The sequence below is a fragment of the Pleurodeles waltl genome, chromosome 11 (assembly GCF_031143425.1).
Source record: "Pleurodeles waltl isolate 20211129_DDA chromosome 11, aPleWal1.hap1.20221129, whole genome shotgun sequence".
Classification (NCBI taxonomy): domain Eukaryota; kingdom Metazoa; phylum Chordata; class Amphibia; order Caudata; family Salamandridae; genus Pleurodeles; species Pleurodeles waltl.
The window spans coordinates 90536972-90562861 of NC_090450.1; the positions used below are offsets into that span (position 1 = coordinate 90536972).

The 25890-nt window shown below is 45.4% G+C and overlaps 1 protein-coding gene across 1 annotated transcript; it reads right to left on the reverse strand.

The window, feature by feature from the left end:
• Positions 1 to 19492: 19492 nt before the first annotated feature.
• FAM43A (family with sequence similarity 43 member A) lies at positions 19493 to 24598 on the reverse strand. Its single transcript, XM_069213162.1, has one exon. It carries the CDS (start codon positions 23410 to 23412, stop codon positions 22300 to 22302), a length of 1113 nt encoding a protein of 370 aa, XP_069069263.1. The 5' UTR covers positions 23413 to 24598; the 3' UTR covers positions 19493 to 22299.
• Positions 24599 to 25890: the final 1292 nt, after the last annotated feature.

The following is a 25890-nucleotide window of genomic DNA, read 5'->3' on the forward strand; positions in this document are numbered from 1 at the left end:
CACTGGGAGGCCCATATAAATGTGCTTGGTCTAGAGTGGGTTGATACCTTTAGGGATCTTACAGTGCGAGCACAAAGATCTTTGGGAGTGGCCAATCACTGAGCCGTGGCAGTGGCCAAGTTCCAAATATACCAAAGAGGCAAATGATTAGCATTTCACGTTGCATTACATCACTAGAAATAATTATTTCTGGAAGTGACACGCCCAGAATTAACATCAGATAGAGTTTCATCACAGGAATTGGCTGCAACATAATTATGCCTAATATATGTAAAAGTAATACAACTGGCTCAAATTAGAACTAACATATGAACATTGTTACTAAAGCCCTCTGTCACGGATCCACATCACTTTATATTCTGCTAACATAATAAAATAATCCCAAACCTCTAAAATACTATTACCAAATGTTGCTGAAAACTTTCAGGTGAAATTGGCACTTATCTCCCCTACATTAATAAATGGTTTGTGCTACCTTCTAATTTATGTCAACCTAACCTGTGCAGCACGCTTTCTTGCCTTTCTGCTCACTTTCCATTTTGAGACTCTATGGGGCATATTTTCACTTGTTTTGTGCCGAATTTGCATCATTTGTTTACGAGAATTCGGTGCAAAACTAACTTCATATTTATACTTTGGCACTAGACCCGCCCAGTACCAAATTTATGGAGTTAAAGTCATTATTGGGCTGTGGAAACCTCATTTGCGTCAATGAGATGCAAAGTAGGCATTCCTGTGCAAAAAATGACTCTAGGGCCTTAACGTCATATTTATCCCCCGTGCTAAAATCACGCACGGGGAGGAGGGGTCAGAAAATGGTGCAAAGCTTAAGCTTTGCATCATTTTTTAACACCTGGGTCAGGGCAGGCATTAGGGGACCTGTGGGCGTATTTTCCATGGTGGAACACCATGGAATAAGCCCACAGATGCCCTCCCCAGGCCACAGGGACACCCACACCAGAGGGCAGCGGAGGAATGGTGACCCCATCCCAGGTAAGCATAAGTAAGTACATTTAAGTTTTTTTTTTTAAGTGCCATTGGGGGCCCTGAAATGGGCCCCCCTACACGGCACTGGGTGCAATGGCCATGGCCAGGAGATCCTGGTACCCTGTGCTGGCCATTGGTTGGTGGGCATGACTCCTTTCTTTTCTAAGACAGGAGTTATGTGGTATGGATGGTTTTGCACCAGAAAACAACTCTAGGCATGTTAGAGTCTTTTTTTTTTACTCTAACCTGCCTAATGTGGTGCAAAACCCCCTTCTTCTTTACCGCCAGCCCCACCCAACTAACATCATTTGTTTTACGCTAGCCTACACTTTGCACCGGCTTGCACCATTCCATGAATATGGTGCCAGTATGGTGCACATAAATGGTGCTAAACCTTTTGGTGCAAAACTGTGTTAGTGCAGTATTTCACCAAAAAGTATAAATCAGGGGCTATATGTCTCCACATATCTGCTGCCTGATTCACAAAGGTAAACTTAGATTTTTGTGTAAGCTTAGGATTGTTTGCTATTCACAAAGGTGTTTTACAATTAGTATATTAACGACTGGGGAGTCCCCACACCTAGAAAGATAGGACAGTCTTATCAGACCCGAGTCTCCATCTCACCATAGTTGCATCAGCAGCTACAGAGTCTTCTTTTCAACTCAAGGAAAGCATTTATACTCTTAAAACTAGGAAAACCAAGCCCTCCGAGCTGGCCAAACCCTTGGGATATTGCTGCTGTAGCTGTCAGCATGAGTGACAACGAGTAGGGAATGATTACCAAGAGACTATTGCCTGTGAAAGGCAAGTCTGGTTGGGGCACGATCAGTCACATTAGAGACTGGCTTATGACCGCTGTCTTGGCCCTCTGGGCATTTCAGAGTGACCATTCTGTCAAAAATCCAATATTTTCCCATATCTAGTCATTTCTGTTCTCAGAGAAGGCAAAATGTTTCCCATTAGTGAACTAAAATGTGCGTGTGATACGGGAGAACAACAACAGATGTATCGTATCCTTGTAGAAATATTGACAGCAAATTGGTTCAGTGAGGTAATGCTCCTGCTATATAAAGGCCATAGACTTACATCCTACCTAGCACGCTAAATCAGCATTTTATCCTCCCACAGTGGATCCAATTAGTCCTCTTAAGTCGGGTAATATTAAAAAAACATATACCGAGTGCTGCAAAACTAGTAGCAAACATTATACAAATAAGTTATTTAATGTATACACGCATTTATGGGGTTACCTATTTATTTATACAGAATGCAATTAAATCTAAAAAAATACTCAAATTTCATTATAGTTTTCAAATCCAAAATTGACTTAATCGAGCTACCACTAAGTGTGTCAGCAAAGTTCCTCTGAAGGACTTTTGCCTTGTTGGAAATTATGGTTTCTGAATTAAATAAAAATTTCGACATGCCAAGAGAAGAAAACGACGACTTGACTAATTTTAACCTGGCAATGATGTGTTCTTTTTTCGTATATATAATTTTAAAAAAAACGCTTTTTGTAAGATTTAGTGCATCATTTGGCCAAACCTGCGCCCAATACCGAAGAGGTTTGAGATTGGCTGTATACTCTTGGCCAGTGGTTCTTAACTTTTTGACTTCTCAGGACCTCCACTTACTCATTGCTGGAATCAGTGGACGCCCACTGAGTTATTTCTGTAAGCTGGGGAACCTGGCTTAAGCTTTGTCAATGACTTGAACTGCTAAATGACACACAAACAATACAGAAACAAGAATTCATGAAACAAATATACAAATATACAAATATACAAATGATAAAATGATTTATTTAATTCACAATCAAATATAACAAAAATCAAAATTGTAATTTTAATTGTAAGGTTGGAGTGTTTCCAAATTCAGCTGGGGCCACTCATCAGCCGTACCCTTTTCTGTATGATGCACTTGCATTGCTCTCACAAATCAATATGAGGATGCTAACTTCATTTTTAGCCTTCAATTTCAAATTTCTTCACATTTACAGAAAGTGTTAAACTATGAAATTGTACATTTACCTTCTTTATTTATATACACTTAATTAATCAGTTCATATTATTTAATTTTCTAAGTAATCACAGACGTTGTGGACCTCCAGTGGTCCTCGAGCCACAGGTGGGGAATCACTGCTCTATGCTTCTTAGCTAGGTCCAGATCAATACAGACTCTTCCGTGGGGCACTCATATTACTAAGGCAACCCCAGTTTATCTATTCACAGCCCCCTCCATGTTTGGGTTCAGAGTTGGACATGACAATAAAAGGTACACATTTCTGTTCTGGCACACATTTCTGTTTCGGCAGTCCAGGCCCGGGTCAGGTAACCTGTATTAAGTCAAACCAGTATCTACACACCAGAGATACACCTAAACACGGCTGTGATATATATATATATACTGAAAAACAAAAGTTACTGGGACATTATAGTTAGGAAATAGAATGCAAAAAACATAAAACATAGAAATTCACTTTAACAACCAAAGGTAACAGGGACGTTATAGTTAGCCTCACATTTGAAACGTACCAAACCATAGTAATTCACCAGTTATAGTTAGAGTTGGCTCAAGTAACTATAACTCGTGCCCTCGGGTAACTATCACTCTGGCCTCCGCCATGCACAGTTATCTGATCAATTAATTTTACTATACGTGTTACAGTGACTTTATCAATGATGTTATCAAAGGTGTCATGAGTGCTGTAATTTGTGCGGTAATTAGCGGTGCATGGCGAGGTCACAAATTATAGTTACCTTAGGGCACAAGAGATAGTTACTTGAGCTAACTAACTATAACTGGTGTATTTCTATGGTTTGGTATGTTTAAAATGTGAGCCTTAGTATAACCTGTGTTTTTTCAGTGAAATTCTATGTTTTTTTAATGTAAGTAATTTTAATTACTGCACTTTAATCCAACCACCGCCTGCGGCCAGTGCAGAAGTGGTGGGACGCAGGCCACCCTACGGCCCACCATCCAACCCCGTGCTGCGCACAGCCGTTTGGCCATGCATGGCAGTAGTTGGCCACACATGTCTCTCTGGGTGTGAGAAAAGGTGTGAGAGGGTATATCTAGGGGTGAAAGTGGCTGTGAGAGTGTCTGTCTGGGTGTGAGAGTGGGTGCATCAGTGTCTTAGTGAGTGTGTTTGTTTCTGTGTGGGTCTGTAAGTGGGTGTATGAGGGTTTCAGTGGGTCTGTGAGTGGGTTGTGAGAGTCTGAGTGGGTCTGTGAGCGGGTGTGTGAGTGTCTGAGTGAGTCTGTGAGTGGGTGCGTAAGGGTCTGAGTGGGTCTGTGAGTGAGTGCATAAGTGTGTGAGTGGGTGATTGAGTGACTGAAACAGTCTAAAAAAGAGAAATTAAGAGAGAGAGAGAAGGAGATGGAGAGAGATAGACACATTTTTAGGGTTTGGCTAAATGATATACTTAGAATGAGATATTTCTTGACAAATTTAAATCAAAAATGTATTTGTCAGTTAAAAAGAGTGAGATCACCTTTCATTATGAACCTTAAACTTTTCAAAATTTAAAACAAATTAAAGTAAGAAAATTGCCATAGAAAACCTGGACTAGAACCCTCAGCTTTTAGTGTAAGGGTCTGTGACCTTCACCAGTATTAATTATCTCTCTCTTTCTCTCTATCTCTCTCTCGCTCTCTCTCTCTCTCTCTCTCTCTCTCTGTCTCCACCCCGCTATCCCATCTCATCCCGTTATGGGATGGAAGAGAGAGAGAGACAGAAAGTAAGAGAGTGACAGAGACAGAAAATAAGAGAAAGAGACTGACAGACAGAACTTGAGAGTGGGAGAGAGGTTTTTAGGCTTTGGTGACTGATATAAGTAGAATGAGATTTTATAAGACCAGTTGAAAAGAAAAGTGTATTTGTCAATAAACATGAGTGAAATCACCTTTCTGTTTGAACCTTAAACAACAACCTGGTGAAGGCCCATTTATATTGATGGGAATCTATGGGCTGGTGGCTTGGACCTTGTGGCCTTGTGAGAAAGTAGCCTCTTTCTAGCATGGTTACCCCCATTTTTGGCCTGTTTGTCAGTGTGTTTTTACTGTCTCACTGGGTTCCTGCTAACCAGGACCCCAGTGCTCAAAGTTTGAGACCTAATTGTCAGTGTGTTTTTACTGTCTCACTGGGATCCTGCTAGTTAGGACCCCAGTGCTCATAGTTTGGAGCCTATGTGTAGTCATTATGCTTGACTGTGTCACTGGGGTTCTGCTAACCTGATCTCCAGTACTTATGCTCTCTCTGTTTACCAAATTTGTCACTATAGTTTAGTGACTCCTTATTCCAATTATGATTTGCACACTGGATCCCCCTTATCAGTCCCTAGTATATGGTACCTAGGTACCCGGGCCATTTGGGTTCAAGGAGATCCTTATGGGTCGCAGCATTTCTTTTGCCACCCATAAGGAGCTCATACAAACACTCCTTCAGGTCTGCCACTGCAGCCTGAGTGAAATAGTGCGCACACTATTTCACTGCACCAGGTAACTTAGAAGTCACCTATATGTCTAACCTTCAGTTACTGAAGGCTAGGTGCAAAGTTACTGTGTGTGAGGACACTCTTGCACTAGCAAAGGTGCCCCACATTGTCCAGAGCCAATTCTCCAGACATTGTGAGTGTGGGGACACCATTATAAGCGTGACCTACATATATGTTAATACATAAATGTCGTTTCACAATAGTAACCGAATATGGCCATGGGAGGTGTCTAACATTGAGACATTGAACGCCCAATCCAAATCTGGCATTGGGGGTCAATTCCATGCACCCTAATGGTTCCACCATGGACCACCAGTACTGCCAAACCAGCTCTCTGAGGTTTCCACTACAGCCCCAGCTGCTACCACCTCACAGACATGTTTTTGCCCTCCTGGGGATTGAGCAGCTCAATCCCAGGATGGCAGAACAATGCATTTCCTTTAGGAGAGGGGTGTTACACCCTCTCCCATTGGAAATAGGTGTTAGAGGCATGGGAGAGGTATCCTCCCAGAGCCTCTGGAAATGCTTTGAAGGGCATAAATGGTGCCCTCCTTGCACCTATAAAGGATTCCAACTGGACCCTTTAACTGGAGTTTCATAGAGGACTGCAGAAACAGTGCATATGCTATGTGCACAAGCTGCAGTCTTTCAAAATCCCGTAGGGAAGACAGTCCTCTAATATTGTTGACTAGGAACAAATATTATCAGGAATAAAATCCTCTGGTCATTCTCTAATATTTCTGCCCCATTTACTGGAGATCTTGTCTTATTTACAAGACCCCATGTCCCAATGGACATTTTGGGGCACATTTAGAAAGAGTTCCTGCAAAGCAGTACCGCAACCACATTTGCTGCGCTGTGTTTTGTAAATGGGAGAGAGTAGAATACTGCCGTATCAACTCATATTTAGCACTGTGTTTCTCTCTCGTCCCCTGCACCAGTGCAGCTTATGGTGCAGTACGCCAACGCATGCACCCCTGCTTCATAATGCACTGATGTGTGCATGGTGTAAAGCATAGATTTTGTACTAAATAGTATGGCTTGGCATTGCTTAACCTTCTGACAACTTTGATGTGTGCATACAGTACACCACCCACGCAAAGTTAGAAAAGTTTTGAGAAAAGAAAACATTTCTTTAATGTTGCGCCTGCCTTGAAGGGTATATATTTTTGCACAATTATCTGTCTACCAATGTTAGAACATTTGGATTTCTGTCAAACCCCAATGTGTAATTGCATGACAATGTTCATGTACCATCCATGGCACCTCTCTCTACTTTCCGGGGCACTTGTTCTGCGCTCAAATGTAAATACCAAAATCAATACTTTTCTCCAGTGTGTGTCACTTTAGTGATGAAAACCTAAACTGCTGATAAATTTGGCTCAGAGTTTCATTCACTGATCATGTAGCCCCATCCAATAGACAACCTGTCTCATTCATTAGACACTATACTTCATTGTCTTGACACTCTGTCTCATACACTGATCAGCTCACCTCAATAACTGAACATGTTCTCTCCTTCACTGGGCAGTATTTCGCATTCACTGGACCCTCTGTCTCAGGCATTGATCAGCCTGCCTACATCACTGCCTATCATGTCTTGTTAACTGATCACCCTACCCCATTCAATTGACATTCTGCCTCATTCACTGATCTACCTGCTACCATACTTTGTGGCTCACTACCCATTACCTTTCTCCTCCGTCCATCTCTCCCCAGGCCTAACTCATGGAGTGATGTCTCCTCAATGGACAGAATTCACATAGCTAAAAAAAAAAAACATTCCTGGCTAGTGCCTCTAGCAGTACGACCTCCCAGGGCAACTTTTTCCTGTGCATCAAAAAGGAAGGGTCTTTCCAGGAACTTCCTGAAGATACCAAGACCACAGAAACCAGAAGTTAAATCCAATGAGGAAAACATTTTTATTAAAAAAAGTTTCCAATCCCAGGAAGGAAGCAAGGAAACTGAGGACTGGGACGAGAACGACTATGACTCAGAGTCATGAAGATTACCGCTAAGTAACCAAGTCATTGACCCAGGCTTCCATTTTCAGTTGTTTTGTTCTGCACTGAAAAAATTACCCACTATATGTTTTAACTAGATCTTCATTATCTGTTCACAGACTGTCTCATGGTCAGTTCTCTTCAGATTCCCAAATGCCACATCCTGCATACCTTGAAACAATACTAAGTATTAAGGGGCATATTTAGATAACTGGCGCTGCACTTAGTGCAGCACCACTTTCCTTGCGCCCCTTAGCGCCCCACCTACCGCCACCATGTGCGCCTTATCTATGATATGGTGCACCATGGCACAGGGGAGGGGGCAATAGCGTCATTTTTATTGACGCTATTCATGTACTCTGCTCTGAGCAGGCGTTAAAAGTACCGTAAAAAATGATGCAAGGAAATCTCTTAGATTTCCACACGCCATTTTTTCTGCCTCCCTAATGTGGAAACACCCCCTTTGCATTCATTATGCCTGGCGTAGGTGGAATGCTGCACAAAGGATTTGAAAATAAGGCATGAGGATTTTGGCATCGTTTGGGCTAAATTAGCATAAACAAATTGCGCTAATGTGGCGCAAGGGGCTTATAAATATGCCCCTTAGGGCTCACCTTTTCTCACAGTTGGAAGGTGTAATGGAGATACATCTAAAGTGTGAGCGCAACCCCAAAGTGCAATACCCATTTACTAATACATATTTATTTTCCAGACACAAGCTGTTTAACCAACAAACAACATTTACCTGCAGCCAGTCAGCACTAAGCCAAAACGCTGTAAACCAGGCAGTTGTCACTGATTCATTTTTCATTTATATTAATATCCTGCTTAGGCCCTCATTCTCAACAGCCTTTTAATTCTGATAGGGAAGGTAACAAGAATTTCCAGCTCGCTGTAAATTACGAGATCTGCGGTAACTCCACAGAACTCCTATTTTTAAAACAGAAACAGGTGGATTCTCATCTACTAAAAGTATATGAGGTCTGGATAAAATACAGGGTGAAAGTGATAATTAACCAGGGGACTGTGGACTGCCAAACTGAGACTTTCATACCTTCCAACAAATACTGCTTGGAAATTAGCCAGCTTAGCTAAATTGTATTCATACGTTTAGCATGAATAGATTTACATTTACATTTTCAAGAAAGGGGCAAATAAAATGGATTTTTACATTTGCACAGTGATTTGTCAGACACAACCAAATTTAAGTCAGTTGCATGAATTACTATATATATATATATATCTATATATATATATATATATATACCCTTTTGCAGGCTTGCGGTGCAGGCGTGCTCCCAAACGTCGGAGGTGTCACCAACGCGACTACCATGTGTGTTGAGCATCAAAGAAAAAAGCTCTCGTAAGCACAAAAGAGTTTGGCACTCCAACAGCAGCTGCAATATCAAAAACTACCTTTATTAGCTGAGGAACTGACGACGGGTTTCAGTGAGGTCAGTACGGATGACAGTCCACAAGCTCCGCCTGCAGCTGGCATCCCTGCCATTATTTAGTCTGGCTTAAGAAAGTCTTTAGCTGTCTCGCCAATCTTATATTTTCCACACTCAAAAAAAATCATACGTATATACACATAGATACATAGACTTTCAGTCAGACCTCTTCATCCACAGGGTATCTTTATAGTCATTAGCACTTTCTTTTCACTCACCACAGCATTCATCATGGTGCAATGGATGAGCTGGCTCCCTTCTTTGATTGACATGCACTGAGAGTGACAACATTTTTCTTTATTATCAAAGCATATCTGCCTAAAAAGGGTGCCAGTGTTAATCTACCCGGCACACTTCTTTGTTTTTAAATTATATTTTTTGCCAAAAAGTATTTGCATGTTGCATATGCTTGCAAAAGAAACTACATTTGAACATTGCCCGCTTCCCAAGCCAAGACCCTTTTCTTTTGCCAGTGTTTGTTTCCCTTGTCCCTGGAAGTTTCTTTTCTGATATCTGATTCTGGTGACTTTTCAGGGAGACCCTGAAACTTAGGGACCACCCAAAATACACAGTTGGTTCCAGTGTGCCACCCTTTGAATTAATCCTAAAAAGGGAGCCTCCTAGGGTATCCCAAAAAATTAGTATGAAGGATCACCAACTTTGCTTGTATTTATGAGTTAAGGTTACCCATGGTTATTCTTCCATGTTTGTCATAAACCATGGATATCTCTATCTAGCAGCTAGAGATCCCAAAATACAGTGGATAGGTATTACCTCCAAGTCATCATTTGGCCTTTAGTCACTCCCTTATGTGTCAACCCACAATTGCCCATAATTAAAAGAACTGGTAAAACCGCTTGATCCATCAGGCCCTTAGAATGCTTAAGACCTGTTTTTTTTTTTGTTTTTTTTTAAACTAGCTCGTGAAATGAAGTTCATTGTCAGCTATTAAAGATCACAGCATTCAAAATGAAGATGCTACAAAAGACGTGGCGCCACTTAGCAGCTCCTGCTTTAAGTGATAAAACCCATGGCAGGCATTAAATGGTTTTTGGAATAAAAATAAATGTGGTCTGACGGGGTTAGTGCAATTTCACTCAGGGCCAGATGACGGGTCGGAGTCTGGCTGGAGTTCCCCTGCCCGAGCAAACCCCTCTCTTCATACTGGTAAGAATCCTGCTTTGTGCAGAGCATACAACACTCCATGCAACAAAGGCTGCAAACTTTGACCCTAATTATGAGTGCATCAGTGGTTTTCCAACCCCTGCATAAAGCCCTGATCTCTAGGGTCGGAATTACGTGTTGCGTATTATTTACTGCATCTGGTAATTACAATGCGTTAACTATCTCACCCTTCATTCAATTTCAGCAGGTCAAACCTACCGGGAATTAACAAGGAAAACTGTACCGTGTTTGCCGTACCCTGCGAATTTTGCTGAGTTAAGCACCTAAATCCAGTCAATCCCCAGAAACTCATAATAGGGCTACTCAACACAGGATAGCGTCATTTATCGCGTGCGATAAAACGCAGCTTGTTTGAACAAACTCAGATTCAGTGCCCCTGTTACATTTCAACAGACAGCGCCTTCCTCTCCCGTAGCCCCCGTAACCAGCCTCAAACATCTTAATAAAGATACTCTCGGCAGCACATCCTGTCACGCCCACTGTAAACTGAGCAGTGCTCTAATTAGCCGAGTCCTCGTTGACAATTGTCTGCTAATGAAGCCTCTCGGTGACGCGGGCGTCATGGATCCGCGGTTCTCCTTCCGCGCCGTTTATCGCTCGCCGCTGACGCCGCTCCGTACCTGAGCCGCCACCTGATGGATGGGCTGCCCGCCCTTTGAGGTGCCGAGGCTCCCTCTCCTCGGGGACTCGTAACGAACCCTCTATTTTTGGCCTTTCCGTCGCGTCTTCGCCTGGAAAGCGTCTCGCTGATTAATCTGCCTTCGTTAAGGGCTGACGCGTGGCCTTGTGTCTGGGGAGCTGCCTGCTGGGGCGCTTGGGCTGAAGTAAATCCCTTCCGACACCAGGGGCGCCCTGACAGGATTACCGGGTAAGGCACTGTGTAAGGTAGCTCTGCCTGGGTTTGAATGTTCCAGAAGAAGTCTAACAGGCGGCAGCGGTCTGGAATCCTCTCAACTCTTGCACTCATCTAGGAAAACCAATCTAAGGAGCTAGTTTTCTGCTCATTAGTCCCACACTGTGCTGCAATTGTCTGGATAACACGTGGGTGATCTTCATTACTATGATCACCCTTCCCTCGTATCAATAATTACTATATGAGGTTGCACTAGGCAACCCTCCAAGCACCACGTGACCCAGCAAAAACAAGACACCCAATCACTTCTCTCCCTGGCCTTCGCCACTCTTGGCCCCTCCTTGTACCTGGGGGCGGGCCTAAACACTTCCTGACATCATCCTCAGGCTTTGTGGAATTGAAGCTGTGAGTGTTTGGGGGGCGGGGGGAGTACTGGTACAAATAAAGCTAATCGAATTACTGTTATGAAATCAGGATATTCCCTCCTCACCCTCTATTCTCATCCCAGACTATTTGATGATTTACCATAGAGGCCTCGGTGACCCTGTTCCCCAAACTAAAAAGTACAACTCCAGGTTGATGCAAGACTTCTGGTATTTAAATGAAATTTGCTCAAATACATTAGAAGGAGATCGTATTTCACTTAGGAACAGCAGGTACTGATACTCCAAATCCACTAATGTCCAATGATTTTGAATCCCAGTGTCAAGTCTATGGTGGCAGAGAATGGGGGACGGGATGGCCATTTGGTTGTCTCGGATATGTCCAAGATAGAAGCCCTGAAGGCTTCAGCCCACGATGCAGCCATCCATCGAGTAAACCTACCCTCAATTGATCCTGCAAGACAATGGAACATAATCCATTAAAACTGAAGAAGCTGAAGGCAGCAACACAAACAATAGAAGAAGTGGGAATTTTAAAATGTTGCACATAAAGTCAGGTAAAAAAACTGCACCTGCATCACCATGCCTGAGAATAGATCAGCACAAGCCACGTCTTCGAGGATAGTTGCAGCTACATAGTGAATGCCGTTAACCAAAGACCAAGATGCATGCATAGCAGTCTTAATGGTTAGGTTCGAACCTGAAAAACTGTTCTTAAATTATGCTGCCAATCTATATTCTGCCACATTGGTTGGGAAAACGTCCTCAGGGATAACAAAAGAACATCCTGCTAAATTAGATCGAATTGGTCAGGCTTCAAAGAAGAAAGCAACTCCAACTCATCCTTTGCTAGAAAATACAATCAAGACGGGAATCTCATCAGATCTACTTTCCAATGATCCTTCAATTATCTTTGTACCAATTCTGTAATCTCACGATTCATGCTAAGGCAAGGAAGAAGGTTTAGCTGAAGTTTTTGAAATTGGCCTGGAATGGTGCTTGGTTGCTCCTTTTCCTTGGAAATCTGGAGAATATCTGCTAAATACTTTAAAAGTACAGAACGTTCAGATCTGTTAATAAACTTGTTTCTGGATGTTAGATCGAGGGTCTGGGGATCATCATCATAAATAAAGAGAGGACAGAGTCCCAGAATGTATTGAAAAGTATAATATAAAAGTATAATAAAACTTCTCTATATTGGCTTTTGACCTCTAGAACGTTGCTTAAAGGGAAGGAATTAAGACAGATGGAAACAGGAGAGGAAAAGTAGTAAGATTCTTCTCTACCTTTCTTTTCCTATCCCCACTGTCCCTTGATTCCTAGGAACAATGATGCATTTTGTAAAGGTCCTTCCTTTGCTACTTGATGAAGAAAAATGAAACATTGAGAAAAGAGAAATCTCATCTAATATACCCTCAAAACTGACCCCAAGTCTGACTTGATTAATGCCTGCCAAAGTGAAAAAAGACACACTTCTCTTTTTTTAACCTAAAATCTGTAAAAGGGTGGGTTTAAAAACAGTTTCTGAAACTCAACATCCGAGTCTAGAGAGAGACTTGTCAGTGTACGCTGGCCCGTCTCCCACCAGACAGAGGTGAAGGACAGAAAAATAGCTAGGCCAACATGTATGACCTTATGAAAAGCACCAGCCTGGCATCACATATGCTTACTACTTGACCGAGGGACTTGCTCCATTCAACTCTTGCCTTCCCTTTGGTGTGTAGTAGAACTCACGTGCTGTGATTATTCTAGAAATGGAAGCTAGAGAGAGAAAAAGAAAGGCCCCCTACCCCTTCTACTCCTTCTCACCTTGCATTGCTCAGTGCCCAGCTGCATTATCCCAGAGCCCCAAGAACAGAAGCAGATTCAAAAGAAGAGCAAGAGGGTTCTGTGTCCTCAAATTGCTTCCTCAATTTGTCCACCACTGGGTTTGACCAAGACAGATTTATGGTGATAAGGGAAGACAGAGGGCACTACCCCTTACACCCTGGCAAGAATACAAAGATCAGACAGGAAAAGAGGACCTGCCTCGTACCAAGGTGGTAACGATCCTAAGCATGCACGCACAAATGCGCTCAGCCCTTAAATTAAGTCGCCTGACGAAGGGCCCGGACTACCAGCATACTTACTTATGGACTGCAGAGAAAAAAAGTGCAACTACACACCTCCAGATTTGTCCAGTAGCCCTGAAAATCCTTCTGACGGCCAAGAAATGGAGAATTGCAGATCATTTGCAACTGGCCACATCAGTCCCACAAGATATCTGTCTGATGGTTACAGACAAGTATAAGAGGAAGGTTTTGAGTAAGGGGAGAGGGCAAGCAGGTGGGAAGGCTAAGAAGGGAAGTGGATGGGTTATCTTGCTTTTGCTGAGTCATGTGTGTGTGTTGCAAGACTTCTTGAGGGACTGCCCTGCGTCAAAAGAAAAGGACTGGAATGTGCCATATCTATGAGATACGGCGCATTCCTGTCCTCTTCCGCTGTTGTGCTGGCAAACAATTGACTGCCTTGCACCAACGCAGGCACCATTGCACCATGGTTCTAGGGTGTCTGCGTTGTAGGAATAATTGTTTTTGTGCAGGAAGGGACACCTTCCTCCACAAAAACAATCAATGGAGGCGTTTTCCTCCTTCTGTGTGCTGCAGAACGCAGCACACACAGAAAGAGTAAAAACACAAGAAGAAATAAAATTATTTCTCCTCAGGAGGCTTTGGACACCTTCCCAGGTTTACAAATCCTTGTAAATCTGGGAAAGCATCAAAATCCATGGGTGTTGTGTGGGAACACCCACCGCAATGCCCATGGAACGTCTCTTGGGCACAGAGTAAGGCAAAGCAGCAACTTGCCTGCGCTGCCTTACTCCAAAGTGGCTTTGCGTGGCCTTGTAGTTATGAGTCTACAGCCTGCGCTGCCGGTGCTTCACAAAAAGTGACGCACCGGCAGTGCAAGCTGCTTGTAAATATGTCCCTCATTGAGTAACCATCTAATGTGTGAAGCATTGCCATCAAGGCGTTCTGGTCGCATCCTAAACTACAAGGTCGAAGGCTGAGTGGTTTGTAAATCTCATCAGAACCCTGAGGTGGCAATACATGACCAAATTACACGTTACTAGTTACTTATGTGGTGTGAAATAGCTTGGTAAGGGTGTTTTATTGCACCTGATAAAAGGAAACTAGACTGTTTAGGTGTGTTTACCTTTCTTGAAAATCTTGTTGATAAAACTATGGCCAATGGTAATGGCCAGTGGAATTATGCCATCAGTCATTGCAGCATTCATAGCACAATTATGTTTTTAGCGCATTTGCCACATAATTTGCCAGTTTCATGACAAAATACAGTTTCTAGCTAAAACAAATTAAAATAATACTATCAGAAAATGTGTCATGAATTTGCAGTTTTTGCTATAGCTTTTATTGTGTAGCACAGGTAGGAAGGAACCTTTGTTTGGACATACCTTTAGCCTCTTCGATCGGCTGGATAAGTGGGGCTGGGCCTGGGTTTTGGGGGGGGGGTGGGGTGTTAGGGTAGTTTTAAGAGCAGGGTGGGAATCGGAGTGCTGAGGGCTAGGGTGGGAAGGGGCAGTTTTGGTGGACAGTTTTAGGGCTAAGGGCGGGGGGGTCAGGATTGGTTTGTGGCAGGGAGTCGTTCTTAGGGCTCAGGGTGGGGTAGTTTTCAGTACAGGGTGGGGTGGAAGGGCTTAGGACGGGGAAGGGGCAGTTCTGAGGGGCGGTTTTAGAGCTCGGGCGGGGGGGAAATAGAGTTGTTTTTTGGCAGGGGGTTGTTTTTATAGCTCGGGGCGAGGGGAAGGTGGGTAGGTTCAAGGGTGGGGTGTAGTCAGAGGGCTCAGGGCGGGGGAAGGGGCAATTTTGGGGGAAAATCTTAGGGCTCGGTGTGGGGGTGAAATTGGGGTTGTTTTTTGGTAGCGGTTGGCTTTAGGGCTCAGGGGACTCAGGACAGCGGGGAGGAAGTGGCAGTTTTCGGGGCGGTTTTAAGGCTTAGGGCAGGGTGGGTCAGGATTATCTTTTGGCAGGTGGTCAGTTTTAGGGCTCGATGGGGTAGTTTTCAGGGCAGGGTGTGGTCTGAGGGCCCGGGGAGGGCAGATTTCCGGGGTGGGGGAAGGCTTAGGGTGGGGATTACGGTCAGGGGGCTTATTGGCAGGGGGTGGGGAAGAGGTCGTTTTAAGGGGTGGGGTGTAGTGGTTTACAGGGCTGGGGTATAAGGTGTTAGGGCGCAGGACGGGGGTGGCTGTGGTGTCTAATTTACCACACATTTTCTTTTAGAAAACATGCTTTTACAATGACATTTGTGGTAAAGCTGTGGTCATGGTTCAGACCACGTTGTTGAGGCATGTGTGTTTTAGGCACACGTGTTTGTATCTTTAAAAGAAAATTCATCATTGCCAACCTTTAGAGGCATTTTGCCCTGCTTTCTCTATTTTACCCGTTGTTAATGTTCTGAATGTGGCTCCATTTTATTCAATAATTTTGAACATCTGTCTTTGGTTACCTTTATTTTAATTCTTCTTATATTTCAAGTTTCTGATTTCTATTTTCATTGAGAAAGTTTTTTAAAAAAATGTTACTCTTTTTACCTTCTTGTTTGCATCTGGTGACCCCTTTGTCCTTTCTTTGGTTCTTCAAGATATTATTTGTATCTGCTTATTTTTATCCCGAGCATCTCTTTTTGCCTTGTCTTTTTGGGTTTGCGCTTTCCCTCTTTACATTGCCCGAACTCCTAGCTCACCTAGAAAAGCGGGTGCAGCTGCATTTCCCAATGTAGACACCGGGCAACAAGTAAAGGGCTTTATTCTGGGAAGGAGGTTTCCAATGTATCTGAACACACTACATATGCCACACATGACATGGCTCAATTGACAGCTTCTATGTGAAGTTACAGAATTTTAGACGAGCAATTTTACAATTTGTAAATTTCAGAAGCAGTGGGGGTGACTCTAAATGCTCTTTCTCAGTTAGATCTAATACTCAACATAAAACCCAGTAGGAATTGTACAACAGCCTTAAGGGAGGAGAACTATTTTTGAGCGTCTGCAGCATTATCTTGTCTTCATAGGTATAGGACCATTCCCATGCTTATGCACTAAAGGCAAACTCTTTAGGGTGCCTTGTGTAGGACTGTCAAAAAAGGGTGAAAACGCCTATTTCACCATGAGGGCCTTCAACAATACAGCACGAAGGGGCCTCAGAAACAGCCATGACTCAATTAGGCTTAGCACCACCAGTACTGTTACAAGGGACAATAACCTGGTTTATTGAAAATGAGCAAGATTTGGTTCGCATAGGGGGCAGAGGCCATGTACTTAGACAAAACACAATACCATTTCCCTGGCTCGCTTCACCAAGGAGTACTGGTGCGTGCTAGATGGCAGTTCTGGGTTCAATGAAACTGGACACCAACCTCAAGTTACCCAATTGGAACACTCATTGAGTTACATCACTTTTAGGCCTGCTTGCATATGCATAGCAAACATCACAAATAGTGTAAAAATACAGTTTACTTCATTTAGTAGCATTGACTAAAACTCAAGCCCAGACAAACCTGCTGTCCCTCCATTAGGTGTCACTAAGCAACCACAATGTAAAAGGTTCAAATGACTTAGATCGTCAAAGCTTGCTGTTAGGAGATCTGGGGTGATGATTATATGTCATTGCTATTGTATGGGAGCCAAACGATAGATAGATACTTTTCAAACGTGTACCATTTTACAAATTTTTATGTCTTTAATCTTTTCCCTGTGTTTTTCCACACAACTAAACAGAGGAAAAACTTCATATTTACATTATTTATTTATATTTACATATGTATAATTTCCTATGACTTAGTGAATTCTGCAATGTAATCATATTAAAAACGTAGCGGTTATGCAGTAAGTCGTGATATAGTGATTTTCAATGTTCTGCACCCAATGTAGTGGGAGGTACGTCTTGGTGATAACATGGTCATCGAATGAAGATTAAGGTTTTCCTCAATTTACTGGGTATCCCAGTCTGGAATACCAAGCTGCTGCACGGTGAGTCATCACATTTGCGTACTATGCATCTCGACCTATCCAGTCTTTCCACATATTCTTACTACCATATTCCACAGGACCATATATTGGGGACAGAACGGAGAAAGGAAACTAGATGGAGAGCTCAACAGTTCTTGATGAATCAAGTGAGGTGTCAGGGTATAAACGCATAGCTCTCTTAAATGTGTTTTTATATTTGCCTGGTTCTTTCATATGAAAGAGGTATCATAGTGGCAGACATGAACAAAAAAATAAAAATTGAGTGAGAAATTGCATACACCAAAAAGCACTTAGGAATTTGTTGCACAAATATATTAGAATCACGTATTTTACGTTAGATCAAATAAATGCTGGACCTCAGAACGTGTGGAAAAAGGCAGAAGGATTATATTTTTCCTGAACTGGCCATGAGCGTACAAAAAAATACCGCCTTTCGATTGATCAGGGCATGTTTTAGAAAAACAGATCATAAGAATGAAAATACAGCATTCTTTGCCCTGTGTAAACCGCAGCTGTATGTATTCTTGGTAACCGATCTTTGAAATTGGCTGCCGTCCCTAGCAGGAGCCACTGGGACATCAGAAATCAATTGTAATACCCTTTTATCGTTGAACAGCTATGTTATTTCAGTGTTCCAGATGACTAGAGAAGTCACAAATCGCCTGCAATAGAGAAATTAGATCTGGGTTTTTATACAGGAATTCAACGCTGCAAAGTATTGCATTTCAGATAAAGTACCCACCTACAATACATTATAAGGATATTGGAAGTCACCAAGAAGTTTTGTCACCAAATAGTGGCATGAGATCAATGGCCCGGTTCCTATATGAGGACACAAAACACTGAGGTGACTTGCAATATGCTTTCACTGTACAGCAGGGGGTCGTTTATTCCTTATAATATATGGTCACTCCATCACTATCCCCAAAAACCTCGTAAGTCCTTGGGGTCTTGGTCCTTCTTATGAAAGGGATGGTATGGTTACAGACAAAGAATAAAAAATGGGATCAGTAGTGCAAAATCCACTTTCTGTTCATTAATTTTACAAATATACATCTTAAGTAATAACCTATTATATATGAAAAGCTAGTTCATGTTTTTTTTTTATTCCAGGAGACTAGAGATGTCACAACTCTACTGCATTAACAACATTAGAGACATGTTTTATGCTGGGACTGCAGGCTTTCATGTAATATAAAATAGATAAAACTGGCAACAGTTTACTTGGACTGTACAGCATTATTATAATCGAGAGTTCCTGTGAACACAATGGTGTGGCAGAGGGCCAATAATGAGTGCTATCACCATTGTTTCAACATTCCAATGATTGTTGGTCTTGTTCTCCCTTTTACCCTCAGTGAAGTGAATCTTTTAATAGCACTATCACCCTTTGCCTTAGACTCTACCATTTATTAAAGACCATCTCCCACTTTAGAGGCCCTCTCCTGTGAGTGTGCCTATAAATTAGGCAGGCTGCCTTAAAAAGACTAATATAGCCCATGGTAGAAGGGCTGTGCTATAAGAGAAACTGAGTACGGTTTCTCCAGCCCACAGGGACCAGATATGGATCGGCCTACATGTAGAGTGGGATGTTTCTCCCAACCGGCAATTAAGTCTGAAAGGCACGTGGGCCTGGAGGCCTTAGTCACTTAGTAAGCCAGGCGCATCTCACACGTAACCACTCTGTCCTACTTATGTCAGCCTTAAAGAAACAGTGGCCTGTTGGGAAAGCACACTGTACAGTAAGTCTGTCTGTTTCCATCGGAAACCCTGAAGCCAGCTGCTATTTCAACCATCCCTTGCCTGATGCCCTCCAGCAATTCACAGCTGGTTAGAGCTACATGAGCAATTAACATGGGCATACCAGCAGAATAAAAGAAAATGTTTACCTGCAACAATCACATTTTGAATTGAAGACTCGTCTGCCTTAGCAAAAGCCATCTTCTCATGAATTACATTTTTGAGAAAATGCATACACCTTTCCCTGGACAAAATATCACAGTGATGTGTCATTTCACAAACATTCACCTGGTCAGGGTAAACTGAAAACATGTTAGTCAGTTACAAAGGACTTTATACCATGTCACAAGAAGACACATCTATATCTTAAATTAATCTTTTATTGGTTTTTGAATGTGCAAACAAACAGTGCTGTCCGTAAAAAATAACTAATGTATTTTATACATATGTACATTTTTCTTCGTACAGGTGAACACCAATAGGCCATTTTGTTTCTTTTGCACAGCAAAGATAAAACACGTACATAAGATATCACTATGTACGACATAAACAGGTATAATTAGGAAACACCAGCAAAAAAAAAAAAAATACTTCATAACAGTGCAAAACTTACAAAAAAAAAAAAAAAAAAGGATGTCATGGAATGTGTTTATTAAGGAGTAAACACCCGGTGGATCATGTCTGAAGTGTAAACAAAAAAAAATAATTGCTCACCACGAGCATTTTTGGCAGATCTTCCACAAGTGAAGTCAGAGGTAAACAGGAAGTTCATGCACGGAAATAACAGGACAAGAACTTAAGGTAATACAGTTATCTGTGTTTCTGCTTGGAGGGGGCCATGGATGCTACGTTTGGGGCCAAAATGGCCCATTCGCAAAAGTTATCAATTATAAGTTCTTATGTGCAAAATACAATGTCAAAGTAGGTCACCTAGTGCCGGGCTGGAGAAGCCCAAGTATTGCACAATTGTCTTCCTCAGGCACGTGAGACCCCAGCGTAGGGTTCAGTCATGAACTAGAGAGGGCTGAGGCCAGGACACGTAAGTGGTGGCAGACAGCAAGGAACAATCAGTGCCTCACATTCAGAGGAACAATCCAGGTCTGTGAAGAAAAGAAACTAGTGTCCTTGGCACAAGCAGTCCATAACAAAACTTCTGTTTCATTGCTCTTCAGAGGAGTTAAGAGAGATTTTCAGCTGAACTCTACCATTCAGAAAAGATGTGTGAAGAAGAGTTTGTCGTTTGTCACCCTAGAAAGGGGCATCTGAGGAGGAATGGAGGGTTCATGGTTCACTTTGCCTGCCCACATTGTGGTTGGCAGTCCTGGAGCCGAAGCATAAGCGTGACAACTGGGGTGGGCACAAAAGTTGTCCGGTGCCAAGGACCCTTTGTAAACAATAGGTGAAGCCTGGATGGAAGACCCACCCACTCCAGACGGACTGCACAATCCATCAGTCCTACACTTGTGGAAACAAAATGGCACCTTTTATGAGCATTTCCTAGTGGTGGCAGTCACGTTGTCCTAATAACGCATTTGAGTGTATTCTTGGTTCATCACAGGAACTAGTCTCCAAAGCAATGTTAGAGATGGTTTGTGTCAGCTCTGTTGCCCCTCCAGCCCCCCCACTCAGATTGGTCCTCTCTCTACTAGAGCCCTTTCTTGTGTAACCAGCCTAAGGCTCCTGACACTCGCCCCCTGCTATTTGTGCAGATGCCCATACTATGCTCTGATCTCCAAGTCCCTGTACTCTGCAGTGCATGAGTCATTATGCCCTAAATGCATGATACCATGGAGCCAGGCCCTTTAGCCATGTGGAAGGGTTTAGGAGTCCTTATGGCTTTCCCCATCAATCACCGTGCATCTTGATAAATGTGTGTGCACACGTCCAGATACCAAGTCCTGTCCAGTGTATTGCAAAACTGAGTGCCTCATTTACAAGTCTGCGCAGCCCTGCGCCACGGGAAAAGGGCAAAAATGTGCAGTATCTTCAAGATACAGCTCATTTCTGTCCACTCCCCCTGCGCTGCCGTACAAATTCCTGCCTAGCACGAACGCATGCACCTTTGTACCATGTGCCACGGCCTCTGCACTCTCTGCCTGCCTTGTGGGGATGATTATTTTTGTGCAGGAAGGAACACCTTCCTACACACACACCAAAAAAAAAAAAACACAAGAGGTGTTTTTTTTCTCTTTCAATGTGTGCTGCAGTCATAGAAAGGGGAAAAATAAAAATATTTCTCCCCATTAAGTCATTCCTACGCCAAGCCTGAGGTGGTGTAGGAATCTGACGCATATCCAGACCTGTAAATCTGGGAATGCACCAGATTCCTTTGGGTTCCATGGGTGTTGCGTGGGAGCACCCCAAGCAACACCCTTGGATGTCCTTTTCACCTGGTGCTATGCGTGAATGGGGTATATATTAACAAGGCCATGAAAAGCCACACAAGGTGGCTTTCTCTGGCCTTGCAAATATGGACTGGCACGCTGCACCACTGAAGCGTTAAAAAAAAAAAAAAAAAGTCGAAGCTCTGGTGGTGCAATGTGGTGCTGAGGCCTTGAGTGCATTTGGCTCTAAGTCTCTACGCCTCTGGCTGCGTAAGCATCTATGCGGTCATTCTAATACAGATCTAAGTCTGACTCCTTATGCAACATGTCCTTCAATAACTGTGCCCCAAGTTAAGAATGTGTGTGCTTAGCGGTCCCCTGTGCAATGTGCTGTAAGCAGATGTGTACAGCGCCCTGTGTCAGCACCCTTGTGCAAGACCCCTTATGCCTTGAACCCTCGTCTCTAAGGTGAGCATCTGTTCATTGGCCCCTCAAGCCCATGTCTTTAGTGCACCAAATTATGTCTTTTCGTTCCGTGTGATGCCCTCCATCTCGATGCCAGGGCCCTTTAAACCCATATCTCGAGGCCCCTGGGCCTAGGCTCTTGCATTAATCCTTGGGTCCCAGAAAATGGCCAAAACACTTGGCGATCTTGTTGCCCCACCCCCCTGCCAGGCCCTCAAGGGTCCTTGGGTCTCTGGTCGCCTCAGTTCTCGCGGCCTCAGGCAGTCCAGGGGCGCTCAGTTCTCGCGCCCCAGTGCTCCGGTCCTTGGGCCTCGCGTTCCCTTAATCCTCGCAGTCTCGTGAGGTCCTGGGCCCCTTAGTTCTCGAGTCCTTCCCCTCGGCCGTTCAGCCTGTGTCGCCCCCCTCTTCCTCCTCCTCCTCCTCCTCCTCCTCCCCGTCCTCCTCCTCGTCCCCCACGGGGCTGGTGGGCTCCTGACTGCCGCTGCTCTCGATGGAGGACTCGCTGCCCGTGCTCTCCCCGGACAGCAGCCGGGTGACGCGCAGGTCTGCGCGCAGGCTCTGCAGGTCGTTGCCGATGCTGAGCGCGCCCAGGCCGTGGATGAGCTGCGCCAGCTCGGGGCTGCGGGCCCGCTCCTGGCCGGGGCCCCGCGGCTGCAGCAGCGTGTCGTCGCAGTGCTCCCTGCGCAGCGCCTCGCGGCGCTCCTCCTCCTCCCCGTGCACGTCCTCCGCGATGCAGCCCAGCTTGGGCGCGCTGCGGCTCCGCTCCACCGGCGGCTTGTAGCAGCACTGGCCGTGCAGCAGCAGCTTGCGCAGGGGCACCAGCGGCACCCCGCTCTGCTCGGCCCCGGCGCCGCCCAGCAGCAGCTGCTGCTGCTGGTGGCGCGCGTCGTCGCGGCGCTTGAGGCGCTTGAACTCCTGCAGCGCGGCCGCCGAGGTCTGGTAGAGCAGCAGCGCCATGGCCCGCGCCTTCTCGGGCCGCGACACCAGCACGGCGTGGCAGCGCAGCATCACCGCCTTGTGGCGCATCTCGTGCCGGTACACCCAGGCGAAGACGCGGGGCAGCCGGGGGTCGGCCACGCAGTAGGTGACCCGGTGCAGCAGGTAGAGGTGGCCGGGCCGGGGCGGCTGGCGGTCCTCGGCGTGCACCATGCGCAAGCCTTGCGCGCTGACCGTCAGGCGCATGCGGCTGCCCTGCCGGCCCAGGCCGCTCTTGGCCCAGATCTTGGCCACGGCGGCGTCGGTGCAGCCCTCGCCGCGGGACTGCAGCGTGGTGGCGTTGCCCAGGTAGAGCACGGTGTAGCTGGGGTCCTCGGCCGTGATGCGGATCTTCTTGCGCCGGGACTTGAACATGCTGCCCACGCGGCTCAGCGCGCTCTCCGGGCAGCCCTTGGCCAGCGTGGTCAGCGCCGAGCAGTGCAGGCTGACGGCGTAAGCCTTGGGCTTGCTCTGCTTGTCGTCCTCGATCAGCTCGAACTTGTTCTTCTTCCAGGGCAGCATGTCTGCCTCGGGGCGGCCGGGCTGGGGTGGGAGGTGCCGGGCTCAGAGCGGCCGCATGCCAGAGCGAGGGGTGTGTGGATCAGCTCCTACCCAGGGGGGATGGATTTGCTGTCAGTCTTTCGGATCCACTTACTTTGCACACACCGCCCTATTCGTCCAGCGTTGCGGTCACTCGGCTCCAGTGTTTTCTCATTTGCACGCACCAGGCTCGGCTTCCTGCTTTTTTTGCAGCTCTCGGTCTGGCCCCCGTCCGTTTAAATCTTTTGCAGCTCACAGTCTAACGTTTATTGCATGAGGGGAGTCTTTGCACGCAGTGTCTGTGCTCTTAAATTTCTATTTTTGCATGCAATCGGACTCGAATGTTGGGTCGCCTTGCAAAGTATCTGAGATCCAATCATTTATTCCATGCATGCACCGATTTGCTTTCTTGGTCGACGCCAGCGCATCCTTTCGCTGTGGACGCTGCACGTAGTGGCCGAGGTTCACCACTTTCCTTGGTTGTATTCACAGTTTCTCAGACATAGTGCTTCATGCTCCAGTGTGCAACTGTGCCTCAGCTCCAATGTTTACACTCAACCGCTGGCTGCATGCAGTGTGTTTCTTGCACGACCCCTCTCTGTAGATGCTCACTACATCTAGTGCTTAGACTCAGCCCCTGTCGTATTCCCACCGCAGGCAGTGTGCCTTTGCTGCACGATGTCCCTTATTAGCCGGCTGGCTTTCGCCTGCGGTGTTTCGCCCAAGCGCTGCGATGCCCTTTCACTGCGCGTAGCGCTGCTTGATCCGCCGATGGAGCTCACTGCCTCAGCCCCCGTGTGTGCCCGGTTCAAGTGCCAGGCTCGCGCGCCTCCTCCAGCTGCACGGCGTTTTCTCTTGTGCGACTTCCTTTGTAGCTCATGGAAACTGCTCCGATGGAAATAAAGGTCGGCGTCCCCTCCCGCGCCCCAGGTATCAGCTTTCCTGGCACGCTCGGGTCCCTGTCACAGCCCGTGTCCTGTTTCTGTCCCGGGATGCGGAGGTCTGTCTGCCGCCCTCAGTGCGCAGACGCTGCTGGCTCGGCTCCTGCACCGCTTCCCTTCATTGAATTGAGAGCAGCCTGCTGCTTCCCCTCTCGGCTGGGACCGACTTCCTCTCCCCCCGGCTGCTCCAGAAATGATGCTGTCAACCCACGAGAGCCAGTAAATATAGGCAGGAGCGAACCATGCTCACAGGTGGGGGAGGGGAGGCGTGCGCGCAGGAGCGTGCCACTTCTTTAAAGGGACGACTTTTTATTCCTGAAAGGATTAGGGGAGGAGGGGCGGGTTTACAGCTCGAGTCTGACACAATGTGGCGCAGCCTGAAGAAAGTGTATCAACAGGAAACAGTTGGAATTGGTACACAATCGCAACAAAGCTATGGTTTTGTACAGTAACAGTGTGTTTGTTTAGCCGTTGCACAACTCGCTAATAAAGCTTATTACAGACGGTGGAAACCTTATTACAATTTGTAGCAATTACATCTTGCTATGGGTTATGTTTTCGGTTAGGATGCAGAGACTTCTGAATTTCCCATCACTTCTCCCAGCGAGGGCACAGTCGAGTCCTTAAGGGGCTATCGCACGCCCCCTACTGGTGCGTCAGTAAGCTTTACACTGTCTTGCCTTAGAACCAGCTGTATAGGAACAAGCATTAGCAAAGCCAATTGTACTATGTTTCATGTGCTGATCCATTCAGCGTTAGCACCTAAGTGTGAGGCACACAGGAGAGAACCAGCAGTAGGCAGAAAAGGCTGTAGTTGTAAAATGCCAGGGTACTTACCGGTAATCTTCATTGCTCCGAGCCCTTGTCCCGATTCCTTTCTTACACAAGAGCATTTCTCTTGCTCTACAGAACCTGTCACCTAGCTAAGGTCAAAATGCTTCCTCCAATATGGCGTCTGTTACCCAGCATGCATAAAGGGGGAAGTATGTCACCAAGACAGATTGAGCATGCCAAAGAAACGCCTAAAAAAAAGAAACACAGGGAGGGTTGGAATGGAACGGAAAGACCGGGACTCGGAGTAATGAAGAGTACTGGAAAGTAACCAGGCACTACCTCCTCACAGGGGCTGCCTGTCCATTGGGGCAGAGGAGCGTTTCCCCTGTAGGAAATCACCATGAGCCGCAAAATAAACAATCTGAAAATCACTATTACGTTTGCAAATTTGCTTGCTCTCCGTCCCTACCACAGCACTTCAAGGGTTCTGGTTAACAATAGCGCCAGAGTGGGCAGGGCAAATTCTATCGACTGGCAGACGCAGGCCCCAGGGATGACTTGTATGAGTTTAGATCAATTGAGCATGTCAGGTTTGACAAGTCTTTTGCTTTGACCAGTCTGTCATGCATATAGTCCCTTCTAACATGCACTCGTTCGGAGAACTGGAGGGAGCACGCCACAGCCCCTCTGTCTCCTATGGAGCACGAGCATCCCCTGCTCCACCCAGTCAACATGCTTCAGTCGT